Genomic DNA, 24,027 nt, shown 5'->3' with positions numbered 1-24,027 from the left:
AGAGGAAGAGGATGAGGAGAAAGCTGCTGTAGGGGTGGGTGAGGCCATATCTTCTATTGTAGGGGTCGTTAGCAGCAATTCCTATTACGATCGCATGTCTACACAGAAATCACAAGACCAACCCTCTCCTTTTGAAAAACTCAGCAATGTCCTTTTTCAGAGAATAAGCATTAAGCTAACATGTCCATTTCCCTGAAATAACCTGTCTCCCCAGCCTGAAGCTGAGTCTATGTTTTGGGGAAAAGGAGTACTCGTGGGGGGAACAAATCCTTCTGCATGGATCTTGGGGAACCTGGTCGCACACTTCAGCGCCTGTTGAGAGTCTGGCTGGGGCAGGATGCGGGCAGAGTAAACAATGTCAAGATGAACACATCTGGGAACAGGCTCTGGGGACATGAATTAGGGCAAATGGCTGGCATCAGAGTCATCACGCTGAGAAAGACAATATTCCGGCGGAAATAGAAAGTGGAGCGCAGCAAGACAATGATGAGAAAGCGCGCTGTAAACTGGAAAATGTTATTCAATCTGATACATTTCTATGGAGTTGGACACGGAGAGCTCCCGCCTGTCCCTGGTCACAGCAGGGCTGGCACAGAGGGCAGCGGCTCTGTCATTATCTGAAGGTGTTATCTCGGTAAGACTGCAGGATGCCTCTCTCCTCTGCCAGACCCACAGCACCAGTGACCACAGAGAAGCCGGGTCTGGCTTCAGTTCCCACCCAGTGTCTGTCCTCAGGGGAGCCTGGGGGGTTGGCTGGAGGGACTCGCCTTGCTTTTCATTATGCCGATTCTCCTCAGGGAGCCTTTCTTTCTGGGGGGCAGTGAACTGGCCTGAGCCCATGAACTTCATTAAAAGGTGAGCACTGTCCCCATGGAATGAGGAGTCTGGCTGTGCAGCCAGACACCAGTTCTGTTTCCGGCTTGCTGTGTGCAGACTGATCCTCTAGGGGGTGCTGTGCAAAGAAGGTGCTGAGACCCACCTGTCAGGAGGCTTCTGAGAGCTGCTCTAGCTTTGCCAGTTGGATGCCATTCCTGGGCTGGGGACAAAGAAGGCGGCACCTCATAGCCAGGCTGTGAGTTAGATGTCAGCGCTGTGGTGGGGACACCCCGACCCAAAGCAGGCTCCTACTTGACAGCGCTGAGATGTCTTCAGCTCAAAACAGCGCCAGCAGCAGTGGGCACCACTGGGAGGGCCCACGTTTCCCAGCCACACTGCTTACCAGGCTTGTTTCTTAATGCACCTGGAGGCTGGTTACTGGCTCAGGTCCCCAGGATGGGTGGCCCTTAGTAATGACAGCACCCCGTTTTCCCTCGCTTTGATTGATGTCACGCACAATGGCCTGCAGTGACTGGTGCTCTGTGTACTCAAAAGGAGACTTTTACCCTAACGTTTGAGAAAACTGCTGTCCCCATCGCACAGAGTCCCTTCATGTGCCTCAGAAGTCCACTCTCTCCCTGGAAATGTGAGCTGGGGTAGAGCTGGTCTTCCCCCAGGCAGAGGCCACGTGCCCTCCCAGACCTGCCAGCCTCGGTGGCCGGGGAGGACGGGCAGCGACAAGGACCTTGAAGGCAGAGATGTTCTTGTTAAACGGCATGCCTAGAGGACAGACAGCTCATTCGATGGAAGAACACGGGAAATAAATGAGCAGCAAGTGGAAAACCGACCCGAACTAGTTCAAGGAGAGAAAAGAAGCTGCCATGAGAATTCAGAGGAAGAAAGTCTCAAAGTTGCCAGAGCCACGGGCCTGAGTCCCTCCCGGTGATGCTCCCTGACGCTGACTTCCTCCTCCGGGAAAATCCTGGCGGAGAGCAGCCCTCCAATGGCGCAGAGGTCCTGCCAGCACCGCCTCCCTCCCTTCCTCACCGTGGCCACTCCTGCTGTGGCCTGTGCTGCTCGCGTCCACATAGTTTAAGACCCTGCTTTCCCATACCTTTTAATTGTATTTTTCCTCCATAAAAATAAAAAATAAAAACAGGATGCAGCCGATTCATTTTGGTGAAGACCTAGACCAGTGGTGGGCAAACCCATTAGTCAACAGAGCCAAATATCAACAGGACAACAATTGAAATTTCTTTTGAGAGCCAAATTTTTTAAACTTAAACTTCTTCTAATGCCACTTCTTCAAAATAGACTCGCCCAGGCCGTGGTATTTTGTGGAAGAGCCACACTCAAGGGGCCAAAGAGCCGCATGTGGCTCGCGAGCCGCAGTTTGCCAACCACTGACCTAGACAATGGAAGGTCGAGGAGCTGACCCTGAGCCCCACAGCTGTTGTGTTTTTCTGCTATTCGATATCCATATAGGAGATCCTTCAATAAGAGGGGGGGGGGGGGGGAACAAGTGAAGCCGCATTTCTAAGAAAGACAACTGGGTTTATTTAATGGGAAAACATCCCTCTTTTCTGCTTGATTCTGAATTCTTGGGAAAAGAGGGAAAGCCAGCTATTCCTTCTTATCTCCTTATGAGATTGTTTCCCTCTTTCTGCCTCAGTTCTTCCATCTAGAAAATGGGCTAGCTGAAACAGTACAAAGGCTTTGTACTGAAGTCTTTTGTACTTAAGATGGAAACACACTGAAAGGATGATGATCAGACAATGAATCTTATGACTCAGTGACTTGGTCCTAAACAAAAACCAAGGGTCGATTCAGAGACCGGAAGAGCTTTTGGTGTGTGACTGGTGGCTGACCCCATAAAGACAGACACACAAGCCCACGAAGATGTTCTACGTCACGTGGGCAACAGCTGGATCCCTTGGGCCTGGAATGGCTCACGCCTCTCCCCTCCTCCCCATCACCCTCTTGGTTGTTTTCTTTCTCAGCTTCTCGGCCTCTGAAGCACCTTCTTCCTTCTCCGCCCCACACACACCTCGGGACTTTTTTGCATCATCCCCGCCCCACTTTGAGAAAAGCGTTCTTGCACGTTTATTTGTTGCTGCCCATCTTAACACGGCGATTTTCACAGCGGTGAGTGTGCTGCCCGGTGGACTGAGCCGCTGACCCTGGGCTAACGTGCCATTTGCAGCCAATCACAACCAATGTCCCGGTGGCGGCTGCAGCAACGCGAGGGGAGGGACCCCTGCCCTCTCTTTCTCCTTCAGTGAACGAACAGCCTGGGCACAAAGGGAGGGCTAACTAGGGTCACGGACTCCTGTAAACCAATCCTGACAGCGTCTGAAATGGAACCGAGGCCTCTAGCTCCAGCTAACTTCTGAGCCACTCCTAGGGTCCCGGGAGCGTTCCTAACACCTCATGCAAGCCCGGGAATGTGTTAAAAAGAGCTACAGGCAAAACATCTTCTTTTCTTGGCCTATGAGAAATCCACAGGCCTTCCTGTGAGGTTTGGCTTTCCTTACAAAATGTGTTCCTTCAGGCTGGTTAGTCGGTGAGCGCGAATTCTGCATGGCAACTTTGGAAACAAAGCTGAAATGCATTAATGCCAGGAAAAGACGTGGTTGTATATCGCCTCCCCCTGCTAGGCAGGAGGAGTTCAGAGAGGAATTCACAGGGTTTCATTTGCAACCACCTGGAACCAGGTACCTGGAGAAGATGCTTTCTTCTTTGGGTGTGGGGGAGAGGGGGATGCAGGGAGGGGGTCCTCACCTTTTGTCGTCCTTGTACCACTGGAATTCTGCTGAGGGGACTGCCGAGGCTTCACACTGCAGGGTCCCCTTCTGTCCCACGGGGACGCCTGTCCCCTTCGCTTCGGAAATGTACGGTGGATCTGCAGAGAGAAGACGCCCTGTAGCATCTGAAAATGCCTTCTCCAACAAGGCCGCGGCCCCCCTCGCAGATTGTATTTTTCACTCTCTGATCTGCCGCGCTTACTTGAGCTGTCAAATTCACTACACACATTGTGCTGTGGGAATGAAACCACTCGCAGTAGTTCTAAGGAAAACTTTGGTCTGCCTAGCATGAGATGCTTCTATCCCCTTCTGAACGGAGGCGAATGGCCAGGTGTGCATGCAGGCCCATTTTCTGTTGAAACTTTTTAACTTGCACAGGATGATGCCAAGCCATCAACCCTCCAGTCCCTGGGCTGGCAGTCAGCAGTTTTAATCAGCCTCATAGAATTTCTGCAAACCAGGTCCTTGCCAGACTACATAACCTCATACTATTCAATCCCCATCAAAAGCGCAGTTGCAAGAATAATATTCATAGAGAATTGCCTGAAGGGTGTATGGATCAGTCATCCTTCTAGGTTCTTCTAAAATGGTTCCCGCATCAACCAGACCAAGCCAGACCTATATCGTTGGCCTACTTGCATTTGAAGTTTTCCCTAACAACGCTTGGCAATTCCAACAGTTTGCAGGGACGGACCCTGGGAAGCAAGCTGTAACAACCGCGCCATTCTATTTAATACAGAAACACTGTTTGCAAGTGGTTGACTGCATTTCAAGGTGCTCTCTTTGTGGAGACCCTGAAGATAAACTTCCCCTTGGTTTCAGGACCAGGAAAAGCAGTGTTTCTCCCAAGCAACTAGCTGGCTTTTACCTGATGGACATAACCCTGAAAACAGATGACATTTCACCCTAGCTGGTTTGGCTTAGTGGATAGAGGGGTCTGTGGACTGAGGGGTCCCAGATTCGATTCCGGTCAAGGGCACATGCCCAGGTTACTGGCTCAATCCCAAGTACAGGGCATGCAGGAGGCAGTCCATCAGTGACTCTCTGTCATCATTGATATTTTGATTTCTCTTTCCCTCTCCCTTCCTCTCTAAAATCAATAAATATATGTTTAAAATAAACACACACACATATGCTGTTCACTCTTTAAGAGTTGGCTCTGTATCCATCTCTTTTCCGTGGCCATGCCAGTAGCCCACCTCCCATCCACAGAGGGCGGGGTCCCATGACACCACTTACAGTTCACCGTGACCTTCACTCTCCGCACCACGGGTGCAGCCACGTCGTTGGAGGCGCTGCACTCGTAGTCCCCGGACTGCTCCCTGGTGATGCCCTGGATTTCCAAGTATTCATCTTCACTCACAAAGCCCACAGCTGCCGGAGAAGGTGCGACAGCATAGGAGAGAAAACAGCAAAGGCATGCTCTTAGCAACCAACGTAGGACATGGTTATGTCTGCCATTTCCAAGTTCAGATTCCTCAGCACGGGTGGATTCACACCTCCCTTCTCCCACCACAGCCACCACCACCATCTCCTTAGCTCCCCAAGGGACTAGCTGAGATGCTCGTGTTCCCACCTGGACTAAACAAATGCCTAGAGACGTGTGCACTGCCCTGATCTTACCGAGCACCCTGGCTCTGGGTCCGAGAAAGGCACCTAAGGTGTATCTCAATTCTTTCTGACTCCAGGTGCCATTCAGACTGAACGGTGGAGTAGAGTCAATGACTACATCTCAGACCACATATCAGTTAAAAATACCACAACAGCTTACACACACACGCACACACACACATCACAAAAGACAGCGGGAACACTCATAAAATAGAAGTTAATTTATTTTTACAGCTAGACAGTCAACTGATAAGCAAAAGTCCATTTCCCAAACTTCAATCTACTAGAGCTCTTGGGTATAAGATCCTGAAGACAAGCCAACACCAGGGACTCCACACCCTAACCACAAACATGGCAGAGAGTAAAGGACAAGAGGGCAGGTACAGATTTCCCTGCCACTTCATCATCATCAGAATCAGTTCTGTATGGAAGAGTCATGAATAATAACACCAACCCCCTGCCTACTAGACTCCCCGCTGGAGGCCTGGCCGCAAGGATCTGATGATGGAACGACGATGACATTCAAGCAAGGAGACGCGTTTCTTGGTTTTCTCCCTTGTTGCCCTGAGTTCCCACCTCGTCGCCCTGAGTTCCCACCTCGTCGCCCTGAGTTCCCACCTCCTCGAAGAAAGACAGTGGAGAACAAAAGTAACTGCTTCCTTCCCAGGGAAGGATCTGGCCTCCTCCGCTCAATGACGTAACCAGCATGATGATACGTGCATCGTTTGAACTGGGATACCTTGAGGAGTACAAGGAGGTGCTATTAATAGTGACTATCGAGCCCAGCAGGCACGGCTCAGTGGTTGAGCGTCAACATATGAACCAGGAGGTCATGGTTCCATTCCCGGTCAGGGTACATGCCTGAGTTGTGGGCTCGATCCCCAGTGTGGAACGTGCAGGAGGCAGCCGATCAATGATTCTCTTTCATCATTGATGCTTCTATCTCTCTCTCCATCCTCAAAAAAAAAAAAGTGACAATGGGGCAGCAGCCTGAGTTGAGACTGTCACTAGCAACTGAGACATTTGCCCAGGCAGAATGTACACACAATCCCAACACCTCAGAGGGTTGTTTGGAGTGACAAATGGAAACACACACAAACACGAAAGCACTTTGAAAACTTCCATGTGCTGCGCACCTGCTTTCGCTAGCACTCCTGTCATCTGCCCGGAGGCGCAGGCTCCGTGAGTGGAGCTAGATTAACATGCGTGGCTCCACATGAGCAGGGAGGGAAGAGAGGAGCACCTTTCTCCAGGGGATAGGACTGCCATGTCATGCCACATGACCTGCTGCTCCAAAGCATGACAATAACAGCGAGAAACTGATAGAATGCAAAGCATGATAGACGTTCTATGTAAGTTACAGTTGTATTTGTTATGTGACATGAAGGTCGCCGTTTTGTCAAGGTAACAACAGTAGTAATAATGATGGCAACAGTCTTGTGAAAAAGGGCCACGGCCTGCCTAACACGGCCACCACTCCTTGGGCATGATACCACTGTGCCACCATCCCGTCATAAGCTCAATAAGGTTGCCATTTCCGCATGTACTCGCATGACCTAGGAAACCCACGCTACATATGTGCAGGAATTCTTGCCTCCACTACCTACACCAGAGTGAAAGAACAGCCTGTAACTACTGTGACAAGCAAGACTTATAAATTCCCAGGAAGAGCCAGAAACATGGTAATGAGTAGAAAACAGGGCCAAAAGGTTCAGGATGTGGAGAAGACAATCAACCTTGACCCGTGGGAACTCACCGTCTCAAACCAGTTAAGAAACATCTCTAATTGTCACGGTAGCCTTTTGTTCTTGCTTCCTAAGCACCTTCAGGGAGGAAAGTACTAGCCTTGATGTGAGGAAGGATGAAGAAAATCAGGAGCAAAGGTTTAAAGGAAGAGTTGGTGAATCCTTTCATCTTGTTGTTTATTTGCTACCAGGCTCGAGCCTACATTTGTCAGATCTTTCCCAGCTGGAATGTTATAATTACTGTGCAAAGCATCTCGGAGACCAGTGTCACACTTAATATTCCCATTAATTTTAAATGGTAGTCTTTGGTACATATGTGTGGCAATTGATGTCATATTTTAATTAGGCTTGCCCTACACCATCTGAAATTAATAATAGCTTGAATTACCAGTGTAATTTATAAATTAACAGTGCCGTAGCATTAGGAAATAAATTAGTTCTGGACAGCTGTTTCTGGACTGAGCTCCGTGTCTGAGCAGTGGTCAGACCCCAGATCCCCAGGAAGGCCATGTACTACACCATCAAAGCAATGAAACACAACTCCATAGGATTCTCTGGTTCTCTCGTTCTTCTCTCCACCTGGAGACCAAACATCTAATTTTATTCTACCGTCCAAATACCCTCTTGTGTGACCCCAGTAAGACATACAGAGACTCAGTTGCATGAGCTCATTATAAGGACAGCCAAATGGAGGTGCAAGTAGAGGGGATTATAGTCATAGACACAATTGCAAGGTCACAAATATTAGGGTAATCACAGTCCAGAAGTCATCACATTTTCTGTGGAGATGTATGTAATTTTATATATTTCTATCAGGCAATCTTACGTAGTGAAGGAAGTTGGAGAGCTTACGATTTGGGGAAGGTCCAGATTTGTATTACCACGGGGAAGGAATCTACACTTAGGTCATCGGGCAGAAAACAATGAGGCTTAACTTGACTATCCTGTGTTCCCCAAACCAAGTGTAGAATTACAGGAAAACCACAATGACTCCATTACTCCCCAATTTCATGCATTCTCTGACTCAATTGGGTGAGGCATGTGAAAACTAATTCATACATAGAAAAATGCTTTATTTTAGCTTTCCTTGCCATTATTTTCACCTTTCTCCTCACATACATTGTTTCTTTACTAAAAGCAAAGATGGCAAAACCAGAGAGGAAGAGAGTCAATATATAAATAACAAATTAAACTTTGAACCACCAGAAATGAGGTTCCTAAAGGGGATGCCTAAGACAAGCCAACAAGAAAAAAAAAACCACCAAAACAAACTAAACCAAAATCTGAATTTATAAGAGGCAATGATTTGAGCAAAGTTTTCTTTTAAATACCATTTGTGTTCTGGTTATGAACATGGACCAGCTGACACCTTGAATCTGGACTTCTGGCTTTCAGAACTGTGAGACTAGACATTTCTATTGTGTAAGCCACCTCCTCTTTGTTACTTTCTTGTGGAAACCTAGGAAATGAATACACCCCTGTCTCTCTCCTAATTCCCAGTGCCTATGGCTGTCTGAGTGTAGAGTTCATCTAGTTCATCTAGAGTTTGTCTAGTCTTTAGAAACACAAAAAATCTACACTAAAGAGCTCAAGGCGTCATGAAAGATTATATAATCCCATAGTTGTTATGCTAGGACATAGTCTGATTCAGTAGGATTAACTAGAAGAGTTATTTAAATATAGATTTCTAGACCCTGCCATAACCACTAAATGTCCTGGAATGAGGCGTTTTGATAATTTTACCAGGAAATTCTCATATATAGTCAAGTTAGGAAATCAGTGATTTTGTTAAATCCCTATATATTTCATGTGGGCAAATACAGTTTAGAGGAGCCCATTTAGTGCCAGATCACACCAGTTCTCTTGATGTCCAATCCACAGATGGTTTTTGCTATATTCACTGTCTTATTTTCCAATGCAATTGAAACCTTCTGACAGCGGGACTGAGTCCTGCACATCCTGGCTCTCAAGACACCAAGGGAAATAGTTTACATAATTTGAAGTTTGTTAAATTCTTATTAACAAATGGATTGATAGGCTCAGAAGTACTTAATTAAAAAAAAAAAGAGAGAGAGAGAGAGATCCAGGGACTCCATGCTGCTCTCCTAATCCTCATGTGGTTCTATTCCCACCACAACACCACTTCTGGTAATTGTTCTTAGCATAATATTTGTATTTCCTGACGTTAAACATATCATCACTATTAATGTTCTAACAGCACTGACTTTCTTTAAATGTGCGATTTAAAAAGGTTTATTGAGTGTTTAGTATAATTTATATTGGTCTTGGGGCCAATTATTTCCTCAGGGAAATGCATCCTTAATTTAAAAATGAAGATCAATGAGGAAGTATGATGCATTGAACAGAATTTGTTCTACAGCCAACTTTTCAGGAACACAGCTATTTCATTAAGTGGAATCTGACAATTCAAGCCGGGAAATGAAGCAAGTTGGAAACGTGATTCCACCTGCCCTCCAATCCCCAAAGGAGGTCCGCATTGCCCATGGGCTGAGCTCAGCAGCTTCCCTCAATAATGGACAGCACTGCCCTGTGTAAGTAATACCCTTTGGTAGAGAAAACCCCAAGCTCCTGAGTTCATAGATAGGGCATTAACAGCGTTTAGAACTGCAAATAATAATAGCCATGATTATCATTTTTATCGCACCTAAGAATAAGCTTGTCAGGAGAACAGCTGTAGCTATTGGAGAGGAGAGGACACAGCTGTCTGCTTGTTTAATATTTTTATGGCATTTACACCAGCCGAGATAAAAATCATGGGCCCTCAGAAACTAAAAAAACGTACATAATATAGGAACCCAGTAGTGAGAGTTGGAATGAATTAATTTTTAAAATTTAGTTCAAATACTGTGCCTAGTCTAGTACTAGACTAGTTCTCTCGCCACTGCTCCCTCAACCTCTTGGTTTTATAAAGATGTTCCTGTGAAACTCAGACTGGGCTCCAGGGACAGCTGCTGACAGGACAGGTAAGATGGAGTCCCTCTAGGTGCCTTCATTATAAGCTGAGGAGCATGGGAGTTTTTGTGTTTTGATGGTGAAAGATGTGGCTTTGTTCAGATGCTGGAAGGTTGGGTTGACAAGAACAGCACAAGAACAACGTGACAGAGTTATAGTTACTCTTTCTCAACACCAACCCCTGCAGAGCCAGAGGGACTGGTTTTGTTGTCTCATGAAGAAAGTCATTAGCCTGGCCAGCGTGGCTCAGTGGTTGAGCATTGAGCTATGAACCAAGGAGGTCATGGTTCGATTCCTAGTCCGGGCACATGCCCAGGTTGCGGGCTCAGTCCCCAGTTTGGAATGTGCAGGAGGCGTCCCATCAATGATTATCTCTCATCATTGATGTTTCAATCTCTCTCTCCCTCTTGCTTTCTGAAATCAACACAAATATTTTTTTTTAAAGAAAAAAAGTGATTAGGGTCAGAAACTACAGAAGATGTGTTTCTAAAAGATGTTCCAGGTAGGCGGTGCTGCAGTGAGATCCCATGTCAGTATGAGCCAGTGATTCTGTGAAGTCCCTCCTCATCCCTGGCCACCTGATGACTCGGTGCAGCCTGAAAACGTGCACATAGCCAACGTCCGATCAGAACCTAGCCTCAAAAGGTGAAGGGCTGCACTGTCAGGGGCAAAGGGAAGACCATGAGAAGACTTATGTTTGAGTACATGGTATGGACTCCAAGAACTTGGCAGAGAAAACTCTGAAGGAAAGCTGAAGTCCACATGGTTACAGGAGGGCCCTAAGGGCAACATGGATGTGACACTGACATAATCCTTGTGCTACTGGGAACATGTGAGCTACACACCAAATCCCGACAGCAATATCTGCTGTATCAAGGACAGACTATCAATGGCAAGAGCATTTCTAAATGTGATGTCTACACAGAATGAATAGCTTCTGAGGGTCTGATTTTGGCTGGTGTAATATGGCTGTTGGCACTGTTGCCCTGGCTGCACTGTGGGGCTAGACTGGGCACGAATGCCCTCACACTGGCACCATAGAATTTACTAGCTGACAATTCACTTCTTCAGGCCTCAGATTCCTATTCTGCTAAGTGGGGGACACAACACGACGTTATAGGGTTTAGCGAGTATTAGGAGAAGGAAATATGTGGAAAGCACGTAGAACATAGTAAACTATCAATAAATGGTAGCTCTTACGACTGTTGTTCTCACTGATATCACAACTCAGTTTGAAAGCATGTTAATATACAGGATCTTCCACACAAGAAAATCTCAATGCAGAAATGCAAGAATAATCAGATCTTTGCTTTCCTAGTAGGAATCTCATCGTAATAAACTTTACAAAGGATTCACCACAGATCCTTTAACTAGAAAGTTCTATTCCCTTCAATTAAAAGAGGATTTGATTTACAAGGGATACAATATTTCAAAATGATTTCTTCTAAGAAAGTCAGTAGGGTTGCATAGCCCATGTGAGACCTGCTAGAGCTTGAAAAATGTCTCTACATTCACTGCTAAAAATATAAGGATATACACATATAATCTACACTAATAAAAGAGAAACATGCAAATTAACCATCACTCCGCTACGCCCACCAGCCAATCAGAGCAAGTATGCAAATTAACCCAACAAAGATGGTGGTAAATTTGCATATGCAGAGGGAGTGAAGACTGAAGACAGCATAGAAGGAAGAGGGAGGGAAAGCGGAAAGTGAGGCGGCGGTGGTGGTGGGAGGGAAAGCACGGAGGTGGGGTGGGGTTGGGGGTGGTTGCAGCAGGAGGGAAAGCATGGGGGGGGCGTCGGCTGCGGGAGGGAAAGTGCGGGGGGGCAGCAGGAGGGAAAGCATGGGGTGTGGGGCAGAGGTGGTGGGAGGGAAAGCGTGGGGGACGGGAGGTGTGGCGGTGGCGGGAGGGAAGCCTGCCAGAAGCCCTGTTCTTGCAGGAATTTTCCTGCAATGGGCCTCTAGTATATATATATTAAGAAATAGTCAAGGTGACAATATATATATATATTTCTTTGGATACAGAAAGGGTAGTTTGAGTAGTCGCTGCTGGACAGCTGCAGGTGGGATTGGTCTGGGGAGACATGAGGGCCAAGTGGCAGTGACTCGGATATGAGCTGCCACTGCTGAAAACAGGCCTGCAAGGCAGTTCTATAGGTCAGAAGTTCGACATGTGTTTCACTCAGCTAACAGCAAGGTGTCAGCAGGGCATCATTCCTTATTAGGAGCTCTAGGGAATCTCCACTTCCTTGTCTATTCAGCATGACATGGTCAGGGTTGAGCCTCACAGTCCGGCAACCTTTCCAACCCATGAACAGGTAAACAAAAATCAAGACCCAATTACAGCAGGAGAACCCAAATAACTCACAAAAGAGACATTTCTAAAGCATCCAGCTCAGGAGATCACTGGGTCCCACAGGGCAGTTACTATTGAAGACCACCCCATGGTGATGGGGAGTCATAGCAGCTCTGTCTAATACATAGAAACAAACACAAAGAGACAGCTAAAATAGGGAGATAAAAAAAAAAAAAAACAGGCCTCAAATGAAAGAACAGGAGGAATATCCAGGAAAAGAGCTAAATGAAATGGAGGCAAGCAATTTATCAGAGGTAGAGTTCAGAGTAATGGTTAATGGATGCTCAATAAACTTAGTGAGAACTATTAGGAACTTAATGGGAACAACAAGAAATGTAGTTGGAACTACATCAGCATGAAAAGGGACATAAAATCATGAATAAGAAGCAGTTAGAAGTGCAGAATAGTATATCTGACATCAAGAATACAGTGGAGCCCAGCCAGTGTGGCTCAATTGGTTGGGTATCATCCCTGGTATGGAGAGGTCACTGGTTTGATTCCTGGTGAGGGCATATGCTCGGGTTGCAGCTTGATTCCCATTAGGGGCTGCAGAAGGCAGCCAATCAATATCTCTCTCATTGATGTTTCTATCTCTCTCTCCCACTCCCTTCCTCTCTGGAATCAATTATATATACAGTATATACACTGAGTGGCCAGATTATTATGATCTCTGAACGCATAATAATCTGGCCACTCAGTGTATATCCTATATAATAAAAGGCTAATATGCAAATTGTCCCCTCAAGCAGGAGTTTGACCAGCAGGCAGGCCGGCCAACTGCCCATGTCCTTTCCCCCTGGCCAGGCTGGATGGACCCCACTCATGCACGAATTCATGCAGCGGGCCTCTAATATATATACTGAGTGGCCAGATTATTATGCATTCAGAGATCATAATAATCTGGCCACTCAGTGTATATTTTAAAGGCCATATATGTGATAAACCTACAGCCAATATCATACTCAATGGGCAAAAACTAAAAGTGTTCCTTTAAGATCAGAAACAAGACAGAGTGGCATGGATGTCTGCTTTCATCTCTCTTATTCAACATAGTGCTGGAAATCCTAGCCACAGCAATCAGACAAGAAGAAATAAAAAGCATTCAAATTGGAAAGAAGTAAAACTGCCATTATATGCAGATGACACAATATTCTATATAGAAAATCCTAAAGACTCCACCAAAAAACTACTGAATCTAATAAATGAATTCATCAAAGTAGCAGGATACAAAATTTATATCCAGAAATCAATGACATTTTATTCACCAATAACAAACTATCAGAAAGAGAAACTAGGAAAATAATCCCATTTACTATTACAACAACAATGTCAAAAATAAGATACCTATAAATAAACTTAACTAAGGAGGTAAAAGACCTATATTCAGAAAATTATAGGACATTGGAGAAAGAAATAGAGGAAGATGCAAACAAATGGAAGCATATACCGTGTTCATGGATTGGTAAAATGAACATTATTAAAATGTCTATACTACCCAAAGCAAATCTATAGATTCAATGCAATTCCTATTAAAATACCAATGGCATATTTCACAGATCTAGAACAAATATTCCAGAAATTTATATGGAACCACAAAAGACGCTCAATAGCCTCTGCAAACTTGAGAAAAAAGAACAAAGTTGGAGGGATCCCATTACTGGATATCTAACTATAGTACAAAGTCACTGTAAATCAAAACCATATAGATCAATTAAACAGAACACAGACCCCAGAAATCGATCCAAGCTATTACACTCAATTAATATTTGATAAGAATATACAATGGAGCAGAGACAGTTGCTTCAATAAATGGTGCCGGGTAAACTGGATAGGACATGCAAAAAAATGCAACTAGACCACCAACTTACACCATACACAAGAATAAACTCATATTTGATAAGATACTTAAATGTAAGAAGAACAATCATAAAAATCCTAGAAGAAAACATAGGCAGTAATATCTTAGACATCTCTCAGAGTGATATTTTTGCTAATATGTCTCCAAGGGAGAAACACAGGAAAAAAATAAAGAAATGGAACTACTTCAAACTAAAAAGCTTCTTCACAGCAAAAGAAACCATCATCAATACAAAAAGGAACCCATCGTATGGGAGAAGATATTTACTAATGATTCAGCTGATAAGGGGTTAATATGCAAAATATAAAGAGAACTTATACAACCCAACACCAGGAAGACAAACAATCTAATTAAAACATGGGCAAAGGACCTAAATAGTTAGAAATTTCTCCAAAGAATATACACAGGTGGCCAATAGATACATGAAAAAATGCTCAAGGTCACTAATCATCAGGGAGGTGCTAATTAAAATGATAATGAGGTATCACCTCACACCTGTCAAAATGGCTACCATCAATAAATTAACATGTCTTCACTCCCCTACTGTCTGTGTCCATTGGTTATGCTCATATGCATGCATACAAGTCCTTTGGGGGGTGGGGGAGGCTGGGAAGAGCTCAATGGGGGGAAAGGAGACTTATGTAATACTTTAATAATAAAGAACTTTTTAAAATTCATTAATTAACAAAGAGCAAGTGCTGGTGAGGATGTGGAGAAAAGGGAACCCTATTGCACTGTTGGTGGAATGCAGACTGGTACAGCCACTGTGGAAAACAGTATGGAGTTTCTCAAAAAATTAAAAATAGACCTGCCTTTCACCCAGTGATCCCACTACTGGGTGTATATATCCTAAGAATCCCAAACACCAATCAGAAAGAATGTATGTACCCTGATTTGGAAGCATCTCACGTGCCCATCACTAGATGAGTGGAAAAAAAGCTGTGGTACATTTACACAAATGGAATGATACATGGCTGGGGCCTGGTGGGGGCGAGGGGAGGGGAGGAGAAAGGAACTCTGACCCTTCGTAACAGCATGGAGTAACCTGGAGAGTATCATGCTGAGTGAAATAAGCCAGTCAGAGAAAGACAAATGCCATATGATCTCACTAATATGTGGGATTTAATGAACAAAATAAGCTGATGAACAAAACAGAACCAGAGGCAATGATACATGGGACAGACCCACAAATATCAGAAGGCAGGGGATATGAGCTAAAGCAGTGGTTCTCAACCTTTTTAATGCCGTGACCCTTTAATACAGTTCCTCATGTTGGGGTGACCCCCAACCATACAATTATTTTCGTTGCTACTTCATAACTGTAATTTTGCTACTGTTATGAATCGTAATGTAAATATCTGTGTTTTCCGATGGTCTTAGGCGACCCTGCTAGCGGTTCTCAACCTGTGGGTTGCGACTACTGCTATAGAGCCTAAGGCCATCAGAAAACACATATTTACATTACGATTTATAACAGTAGCAAAATTACAGTTATGAAGTAGCAACGAAAATAATTTTATGGTTGGGGGTCACCCCAACATGAGGAACTGTATTAAAGGGTCGCGGCATTAGGAAGGTTGAGAACCACTGAGCTAAAGGAAGGTACGGGATTATCTAAAGAACATGTGTGCATAGCTCATGGATACAGACACTAGTGTAGGGAGAGCCAAAAGAGAGGGTAAGGGGCTGGGTAGAGGTGAGCAAAAATGAGAGACATTTGTAATAGTGTCAACAATAACAATTTTAAATTAAAAATAAAAGAAAACAACAACAACAAAAAAGAATGGCCTGATGATCTCTCCCAGAATGAACAACCTTCCAAGATCTCTTCCAGAAGAAGATTCTGGAAGGCCCAGACCTGCTTTTGCTTGTTATAGAACAGAGGATACTTCCAGCGCTGAGAAAATTACTTTTGGAATCAAAGATAGCCACCATCTTTGGGGAGGGGGACAGGCTGAATTGTTCTGACTAGCTGGCTTCCGCTATGTAAATGGAATTTCCCTTAAACATGTTGGTGGCGGTTGCTGTGAGCCAGGAGCTGAAGTCGTACAGCAAGCATGTCAAACTCATGGCCTGCAGGCCACATGCGACCCACAACGAATGTTTTTGCAGCCCACACAATATAACGGTATGTAAGAAATGTCTTAATAAAAATTTTATAACTTAATTTTTACAGTATCCTGTTATACATAATTATTAATAACGAACTACAATATTTGCTAATGACTGATTACTATAATTGTGTTGCATTTATTTGCCTTACATGCAGGTGCACCATTTCTCTCCACTAATACTAGCAGCGAATATTTTAGCTGATTGCCATGTCATTAGTTTTGGACTGACTTGTTTGGTGTGTGCAACAGGAAATATTTCACTTTTGGAGAACAAGAAAATAGGTTTGTGTTACGCTTATTAATTTGTGCAGTTATCCAATGTCTGGAAAGTTAATGTTCAAGAAAAAATAGTAACTTTTATTAAAATGTTCTATTATTTTATGTTAATGTTTACTCATTTATTTCAGCCATTTGTATTCAGCATGTCTCTATCGAAATAAACCTACCTTTCTATGAAAATTGAAGCTTTTGCTTTTTTGTGACCCACAGAAACTTAAACCTTGTTTATTTGGACTGTGTTAGTCTTTGAGTTTGACATGCTTGTTGTAGAGTGTTGAACATGTGGTGATGTCCCTGTGCCATTCCCACCTCCTAGTCTCAGATTCGTATCTATTCCATGTGAAGAGAGGACTCTTCATGTACCTGGGAAACCATCTCTCAGCTTTTGTTACCTAAGAATTTTTTGATTAGAAAATTTTCTGGGAATAACCATTAGCTTTGTGTTAAGGAGGAGCTGCAGCCCACATGTAATTATATAGAAATGAGGCCCTGTGCTCCCCAGAGCCAGCCTTGTGATCCTCCGAGGCCTGGCTCTTCCCTCAGGATGCCACTGGCATTCTGTGCAGATGCAGCTCCAGCTGCTGGGACCCAGGGCTGTGAGCTCCCCTGCTGCGTGCCTTTTGTGAGGCCCCTGAGCTGGGCTTGCAGGCAGACCCTGGGTGATGATGTCAAGACAGCAAACAGCTGCGTGTTTGCAGCTTGATGTTGGAACCTGGGTATGTGCAGAGGTACAGCTGATGGCTGCTAAAAAAATTAAAAGAAAGAGAGAAATCAGCTTTTGATTTGTGAATTCAGGCAAGGGGATATGAAAGACATGGGTAGCGGGTAAATATAGAATTCCGCAGCGTCACACCGCCTCGTATCTTGGCTGTTTGCGCTCTCTTTTCTACATCTCTGGATATATAAGCCAGTGCTGAGAAATGTGAAGAATTTAATTGCTTTGAAATTCCTTCCCGGGAATAATTTAACAAAATTAACTTGAGAGGCTGCTAATAGGTTAAGGTTCTGACACGATCTCAGGTTCCCTCAGGTCAGAAGGTCACTTGTAGTGGGGTCACCTTCACCACCTGGTTCTGACCTGCCCTGGAAAAGCAGAGCGGACTGTACAGTCAGTCTGTTGTTTAGCCATGGAGACACTTTCTATATTAAGGACAGGAGTTCTTAATCCAAGAATCGTGGAACTGTGATCCCAGGAGTGTTTGGAACCTGAGGAGATGACATTGTGCGCTTGCCTGGGTATGTGTGGGTGTGTTTTCCCTTTGCATCAGCATCCTCACACATGGAGCAGGATGAAGGCTTGCTCAAGAATCTCATTGATTGATGACTAAACCAAGCAAATGCTCAATGACAAAATAAAAAGCAGAAGGGGTGGGGTCAAATCTTTAATTAAGACAATCTAATGAGTAAGTTCAGATCAGATCTTAGAGAGAAAAGTATCCAGTACCATCAATACCAGAAAAGGAAATGCCATACAGGGGACAGGAGGATGTGTATAAAAGAACGACTCAAGAAAACCACATGGAAATACCCATAGAATAGCTTGTTGGAGGATCATTTGGGCCCAGAGAAAAGGGGAGACATGACAGAAAATCTGTGTATTTGCTACATTTTACTACAGTGCTTGAATATCTATTCTTTCTATCTATCTATCTATCTATCTATCTATCTATCTATCTATCTATCTATCTATCTATCTAATCTTTGCAAATGTAGATCTCAAACTCTACCCAACACCAAAGCTATTTGCTTCCAAATCATACTGCTATGGAATTGCACTGCCTGAAATATGAGCATGGGCCCTGTCCCCCTGTCGGTCTAAGTGTTCCATGCCACACAGGTGGAATTGTTGACAGGTGAAATTGTCAACCACGTAAAAATCCATAATTTCACATAAAATCTAAACCTAGGCATGCACGCCTGACTCCTGGGTGAAATGCAATACGTGAGAACAAGACAAGCATGCTTTATCAGAGCTAACATGGTGTTCCTGAATCCTGGTCATGGCTATTTCTCTTAGCTACTAAGTTGTTTTAATTAAGATATTGAGCCCGTTTCCTCACTAGTAAACAGTGGAGACTTTATTTTTTCACCCTAGATTGGGTTTGAGAATTAAATGAGATAATGTTTGCAAATACACAGAAGAGTTATTAGCACATTAACAGATGGTCGATGCATGCTAGAAGGAACAAGCTATAAGAGGAAGGAGACTCAACCCTCTAATCAGGTCCACTCCTCTCTCTATCTGTCCTCTCTCCCAGGCTATCTATACTGCCAAATCCCATTCCTACATTTTAAATTATCAGCTATGCTCATGATCTCATCATTGACATCACCATCCCAAGAGGATCTGCTGAACTCTGGGTCCAACCTAATGCCTCCTTTGTATATTTCACAGACACCACAGTCTGAATTCATCATCTTGCCCCTCAAACCCGCTCTCACCCCAGTGCCCACTAATGTCTGCTATTGGCAAGGTTAACTCCCCATTCTCCTAAAGTAAAGAGGAGGGTCACATTCGAGTCTTCCCTTTCTCTGATTCCTCAATAAATCCTGTTGTTTTTACGGCCTTTACAGTTTTCAAATCTATCTTCTTATTTTATTATTGTTTACTCTCTTTTTTTTAAAATTTAGTTTTAAAAAAATGGCTAACATGAACTGGGCATTTCTGTACCCAGAGGGTACGCCAAGTGTTTTGCAGGCATTATCATTTCATCTTTACAATGACCCTGTTAGACAGATGTGGCTTAGAGAGGTGAAATAACACATCTACTAAAGTGACCACCAGCCAAAGACTTGAATTCCACCAGAGCTTGTACTTTTTATACATATAAAACTTCATTAACTATTTTTATTTACCTATCTCCTGCCCCTCCCCTTTCATGGTGAACTATCTTAATTCAGGCACCCATCTCTACTCTGGATTTTTATAATGCCCTCTTACTGATCTCCCTGCCTCTAGTTTTACATTTTTATTCTTGTCCAAATAATTGTCCAAACTAAAAAATCAGCCCTGCCCCTGCTTAAGTCCTTTCACTGCTCACATTCCGCACTGATGTGGAATATCAAGGCTCCTAGGAGCTGGCTCTTGTCTACATTTCCAGATTCTTCTATTTCCAACTCCTTCCCCCTCCCCCCCTCCCCCAACTCACTGCACTCAGGCAAAGTCCTTACCTATCATGACTGCACTGTCTAGGACCTAACACCCACTTTGTCTACTTTCAGATTTCTATGCATCCTTCAAAATAGTCTGATATAAATCCTCTAGGGACCCTTTCTTGATACTCCAATGTCCTTGCCTCCTCTCTTCCCAGGTTTTTTGTTTGTTTTGTATGTTTCTAATGTTTATACTAATTATTTTGCATTGTGATGTTTTTACATATGTTTACCCTACTGGACTCAAATTTCCAAGACAGAAGGCACTCGTATTTGTCATCATATCTCCAATATCACTTACAGTTCTTAACACACAGAAGGTAACACATGCTGTCAAACATTGATGAATGAACTGACTGATGATAACTCTGGTGGTTGTGCTAGCTGTCAAAATGAACTATTCAAAAATCTTCTTTGGTGAATTTCAAGAAAATAGCAGATATCTACCTTTTAGGGTCTTTCTTTCTTATTTCTTTTTCCTGATAAAGGCTGGCCACATAGGGAGATCTCTCAAAACGCCTAAGGTTAAAGAATCTTATTCCACGCTTCCTAAGGGAGACTAACAACGTCTTCCTGGAGCTAGGCTTGGAGTGAATATGAAAAGAGCCAGGTTTGGCTCTCTCCACAAATATCCTTAGTTAAAAGCTCCTGTGGCCAAGGTCCCTGCTTCTCTGAGCGAGCGGGGATACAGCGCACCCTAATCAGAAGTGTCTCAGACAGAGTGCTTTCTCCCGTCATCACCAATTCTGCTGAATTCTTCCCGAGTGGCATCGGCGTGGTGATTCAGCCCTGTCTCCATGTAATTAGTCGCGGGATGATTGCAGGGAATGTGATTAGGCTCTTTACCTTCCTGGGAGAGGCAGGAAGCAAAGTGCTGCCATCCACACAAAACGGGGCTCATCAGAAGAAGGGGTGGCCTCTGCAGCAGACACAGAGTCAACAACAAGCACCACCGTGTGCCAGGAATGGAAGCTGGCGAGGGGGGATGTGGCTCAAGCAACAGCTGCTTCTGCTGAGAAAATACTGAACTTGGCTGAAAAATCTGGAGAAATCTCCATCACCAGCCTCAAGGGGTTTGAAACTAAAATGCATGAATAGAAGGAATGAATGTCTGCATTCTCACGCTTATGCCCACCTGCCTTCCCTGTCCTCCTTCATTTTCAGGACCCAGGGCTTTGCCCACCCTGGGCACTATGTCCCCTCTACCTTGACCTGTCCTCAACAGCTCTACTGAGACTGCCCCAGCTCCCTCTCCTCCAGCCTTCTTCAAGCCCATTCACCTAACTCTTCCTTTCCCACAACTCCAAGAGAGAGGGTAACAAAACAGTTTACTTGATCACCAGCCAAAATGTTGATGATCCTTGAATTAAAATCAAACAAATAAACAAACAAACAAACAAACAAAAAAACTAACAACCTTGACTGATGGGTCACAAGTTATTCTTCATTTCTGCTCCAGATCTCAACTTTGGGAGACTCATTGTCACATAATAAGACTTGAGGGGCACCTTCCATGGCACAGTGGAGAAGTGGGCAGGTGAAATGTATGATAAACCAATGAAGTCAGTAACAGGATAGATGGATGGATGGATGGATGGATGGATGGATGGATGGATGGATGGATGGATGGATAGATGGATGGATAGATGGATAGATAGATCATAAATAGATACAGGTTGAGTGAAGAGGACAGGAGAGTATGACATTCACTCAGTGACTCTAGGGGAACAATTATTTTACTTCACTGAGGCCTCAAATTTATTGACTCAATGTTGTTTAGTCTTTTATTTTTTACTTTTATATCCCTTTTGATAAAACTTAGATTTTAATGACCCATCATTGCAATCTCTCACTGCAAAATATCCCCCAAATATTTCACCTCTATCTGTATGTCCCACTTGCCTGAGGAAACCCCACTATAGATACCTGAGCAGGTGTCTTCTCTGAGTCTGCTCTGGGAATATCACCCAAGCAGGGAATTGGTTTCCCCATACATTCATGACCTCCTACCTCAATAAGCACTCATCATCACCATGGAATTTCAGTGTTGCTGTGAAAACCACTCTTCCACTCTCAAAGTATAGTTTGCCCTCCAATATTTTTTCAAACATCTCACTGCCTCTGTTTATGCTTTCCCCTGCTAAAGATCTTGTCTTATGCTTTGCTGAAGGGGAAAAAAGACACACAACAAAACCCAGAAGCCACCACTCATGATCAAATGTCTGTATCTATACTTATCCTCTCACTGTCTCCTAAGTTATAGAAAACTTAGATTTTATGGTCCATCATTGCAATCTCTCATTGGAAAATATCCCTGACTCCTTCACCTTTATTCCTGTGCTATAGTAGCTGTCCAACAGAACACTGTCTCTCCTCATATCAAAAAGCCAATTCCTCCTTTTGATCTTTTGATCTATGGCGTTCTTCCTTCCTCATCTTTTCAAAGACTTCGCTCTATCCATTACATCTAGTTTCTCCTATATTTCCATATGCTTTTTGCTCTACCAGAAAAAAAAATGTGTGTGTGTATGTATGTATGTATATATATATATATATATATATATATATATATATATATATGTATGTATATGTGTGTGTGTGTGTATGTATGTATGTATATATATATATATATATGCCTAAGGTGCAAATTGTCCCCACGGCAGTTCGACCAGATGACCGATCACTCGCTATGACATGCGCTGACCACCAGGGGGAGGCACAGAACAAAGGAAGGCCCTGACCAGCAGCCGGAAGGCCCCATAGGCCCTGATCACTGGCCAGGCCTAGGGACCCTACCCTTGCATGAATTTCATGCACCGGGCCTCTAGTATATGTATAATACACACATATGCATGTACATAGGCTAAATACAGACATACCTATATATGCTTACACATTAAGCACCAAGCCTGTTTTGTCTTCCTTTCCAGAAAGTATAGTGTCAGTCACCAGTGATTGACATGGTGCTTAACATGTTAAGTATATAATTCTGGGCAGTCACACCAACCGACTTTGCTCAAGAGATAAAAGGCAAATTTGTTATCCCAGTCTTAGTTCACAGTGGTACTCTACCTGGAGATAGATAGATATATTGATATATATATCAATGTCTGCTTTAATACCACTTCTCTCCACTGACCCCATATTTCACAGCCTACCTTCTTGAAAATATTGTCCAAATGTGCCATCTGGAATTCTTCACCTCATATTGATACTTCAGTTAGTTCAATCTGGCTTCTGCCCACCTCCTCCCTGCACCAAGGTCACTGAGTGACTGCCAAGTTGCCAAATTCGTTGCACACATTTTAGCACTTTCTTAAGAGACTTCTTGGCAGCAATCTACTCAGTTGACAACTAATTTTCTTACAAAGACTCCTCTGTGGTACTAGGATGTCATGTCCCCTTACCTGTCCATCTACCTCTCTGTACACTCCTTCAGAATCTCCTCAACTGACTTCTCCTCTTTTACCCAACCTCTATGTGTTGGATGTTTCAAAGCCAGGTCCTAGACATTATTTTCTTTCCTCACTGTATGATCATTCCCCACGTGGTGTCTTTTATTCAGTGGTTTTGAACATCCAGTTATATGGCTGTCACCCATGTATGTCTCTCCCTTTTTTCTCTTCCATGGACTGCAGACTCATATTAGCAATGGCCTGCCTGAAACAGTCACTTGGAAGTCTCATAGGCATCCCACATTTAATACGTGTAACATGGAATTCTTTATTCTCTCCTTCCAACTTTATTTTCCTTCCATTTTTCTCTGATTAACAAATGGCACCTTAATTGAACGGAAAGTTCTGGAAGTCACTGTCAGCACTTACTCTCCCTGACCACGATACTGAATCTGCCACCAACCTTGTTAATTCTACCTCTAAAATATGTCTTGAATCTATCCTCTCTCTATTTCACTTCTATCACCGTGTACTTCATGGACAACTGAAATAGACTCTGGATTTTCTAATTTATACAATTTGTTTACAGATTTTGCCTATTTTATTTTTTTCAATAATACTATTAGGTAGGCATGGACATCTGATCCTATCAACTCAAACTCTGCATAAATTACTATTTGGCCCATAATGGCCTAACTCCTCTTTATTTCTTTACAATTTTTGCCTTATTATATTTCCATATTTCACTCAGGTCTCCCTGAAAATACTTTTACTTCCAGAATAATGTTTCATCCCTGTTTTCACTCATGCTGTCACCTGGAAATACCTTCTTTCTTGCACTGTTCCTTTCCTTGTCTCTCAGGTCACAGCTTAGATTTCATCTCTATGAGAATCCTTCCTTAACCTCCATGGTGCCCC

General features: G+C 43.7%; 1 protein-coding gene across 4 annotated transcripts in view; it reads right to left on the bottom strand.

The window, feature by feature from the left end:
- NTM (neurotrimin) overlaps positions 1–24,027 on the bottom strand; it is a 394,804-nt gene that overhangs the window by 18,483 nt on the left and 352,294 nt on the right. For all 4 annotated transcript variants that reach the window (XM_079763174.1, XM_079763171.1, XM_079763172.1 and 1 more), the window contains exons 4-5: positions 4,860–4,994; positions 3,598–3,718 (exon numbers count right to left, since the gene is read on the bottom strand). In XM_079763174.1, coding sequence (XP_079619300.1) covers positions 3,598–3,718; positions 4,860–4,994 — 256 coding nt within the window. The remainder of the gene's footprint in view (positions 1–3,597; positions 3,719–4,859; positions 4,995–24,027) is intronic.

The sequence above is a fragment of the Cnephaeus nilssonii genome (genome assembly GCF_951640355.1).
Source record: "Cnephaeus nilssonii genome assembly, chromosome: 22".
NCBI classification, from domain to species: Eukaryota; Metazoa; Chordata; class Mammalia; order Chiroptera; family Vespertilionidae; genus Cnephaeus; species Cnephaeus nilssonii.
The sequence above is the reverse complement of the archived record's forward strand: the minus strand, read 5'-3'. Positions and strand labels throughout refer to the sequence as shown.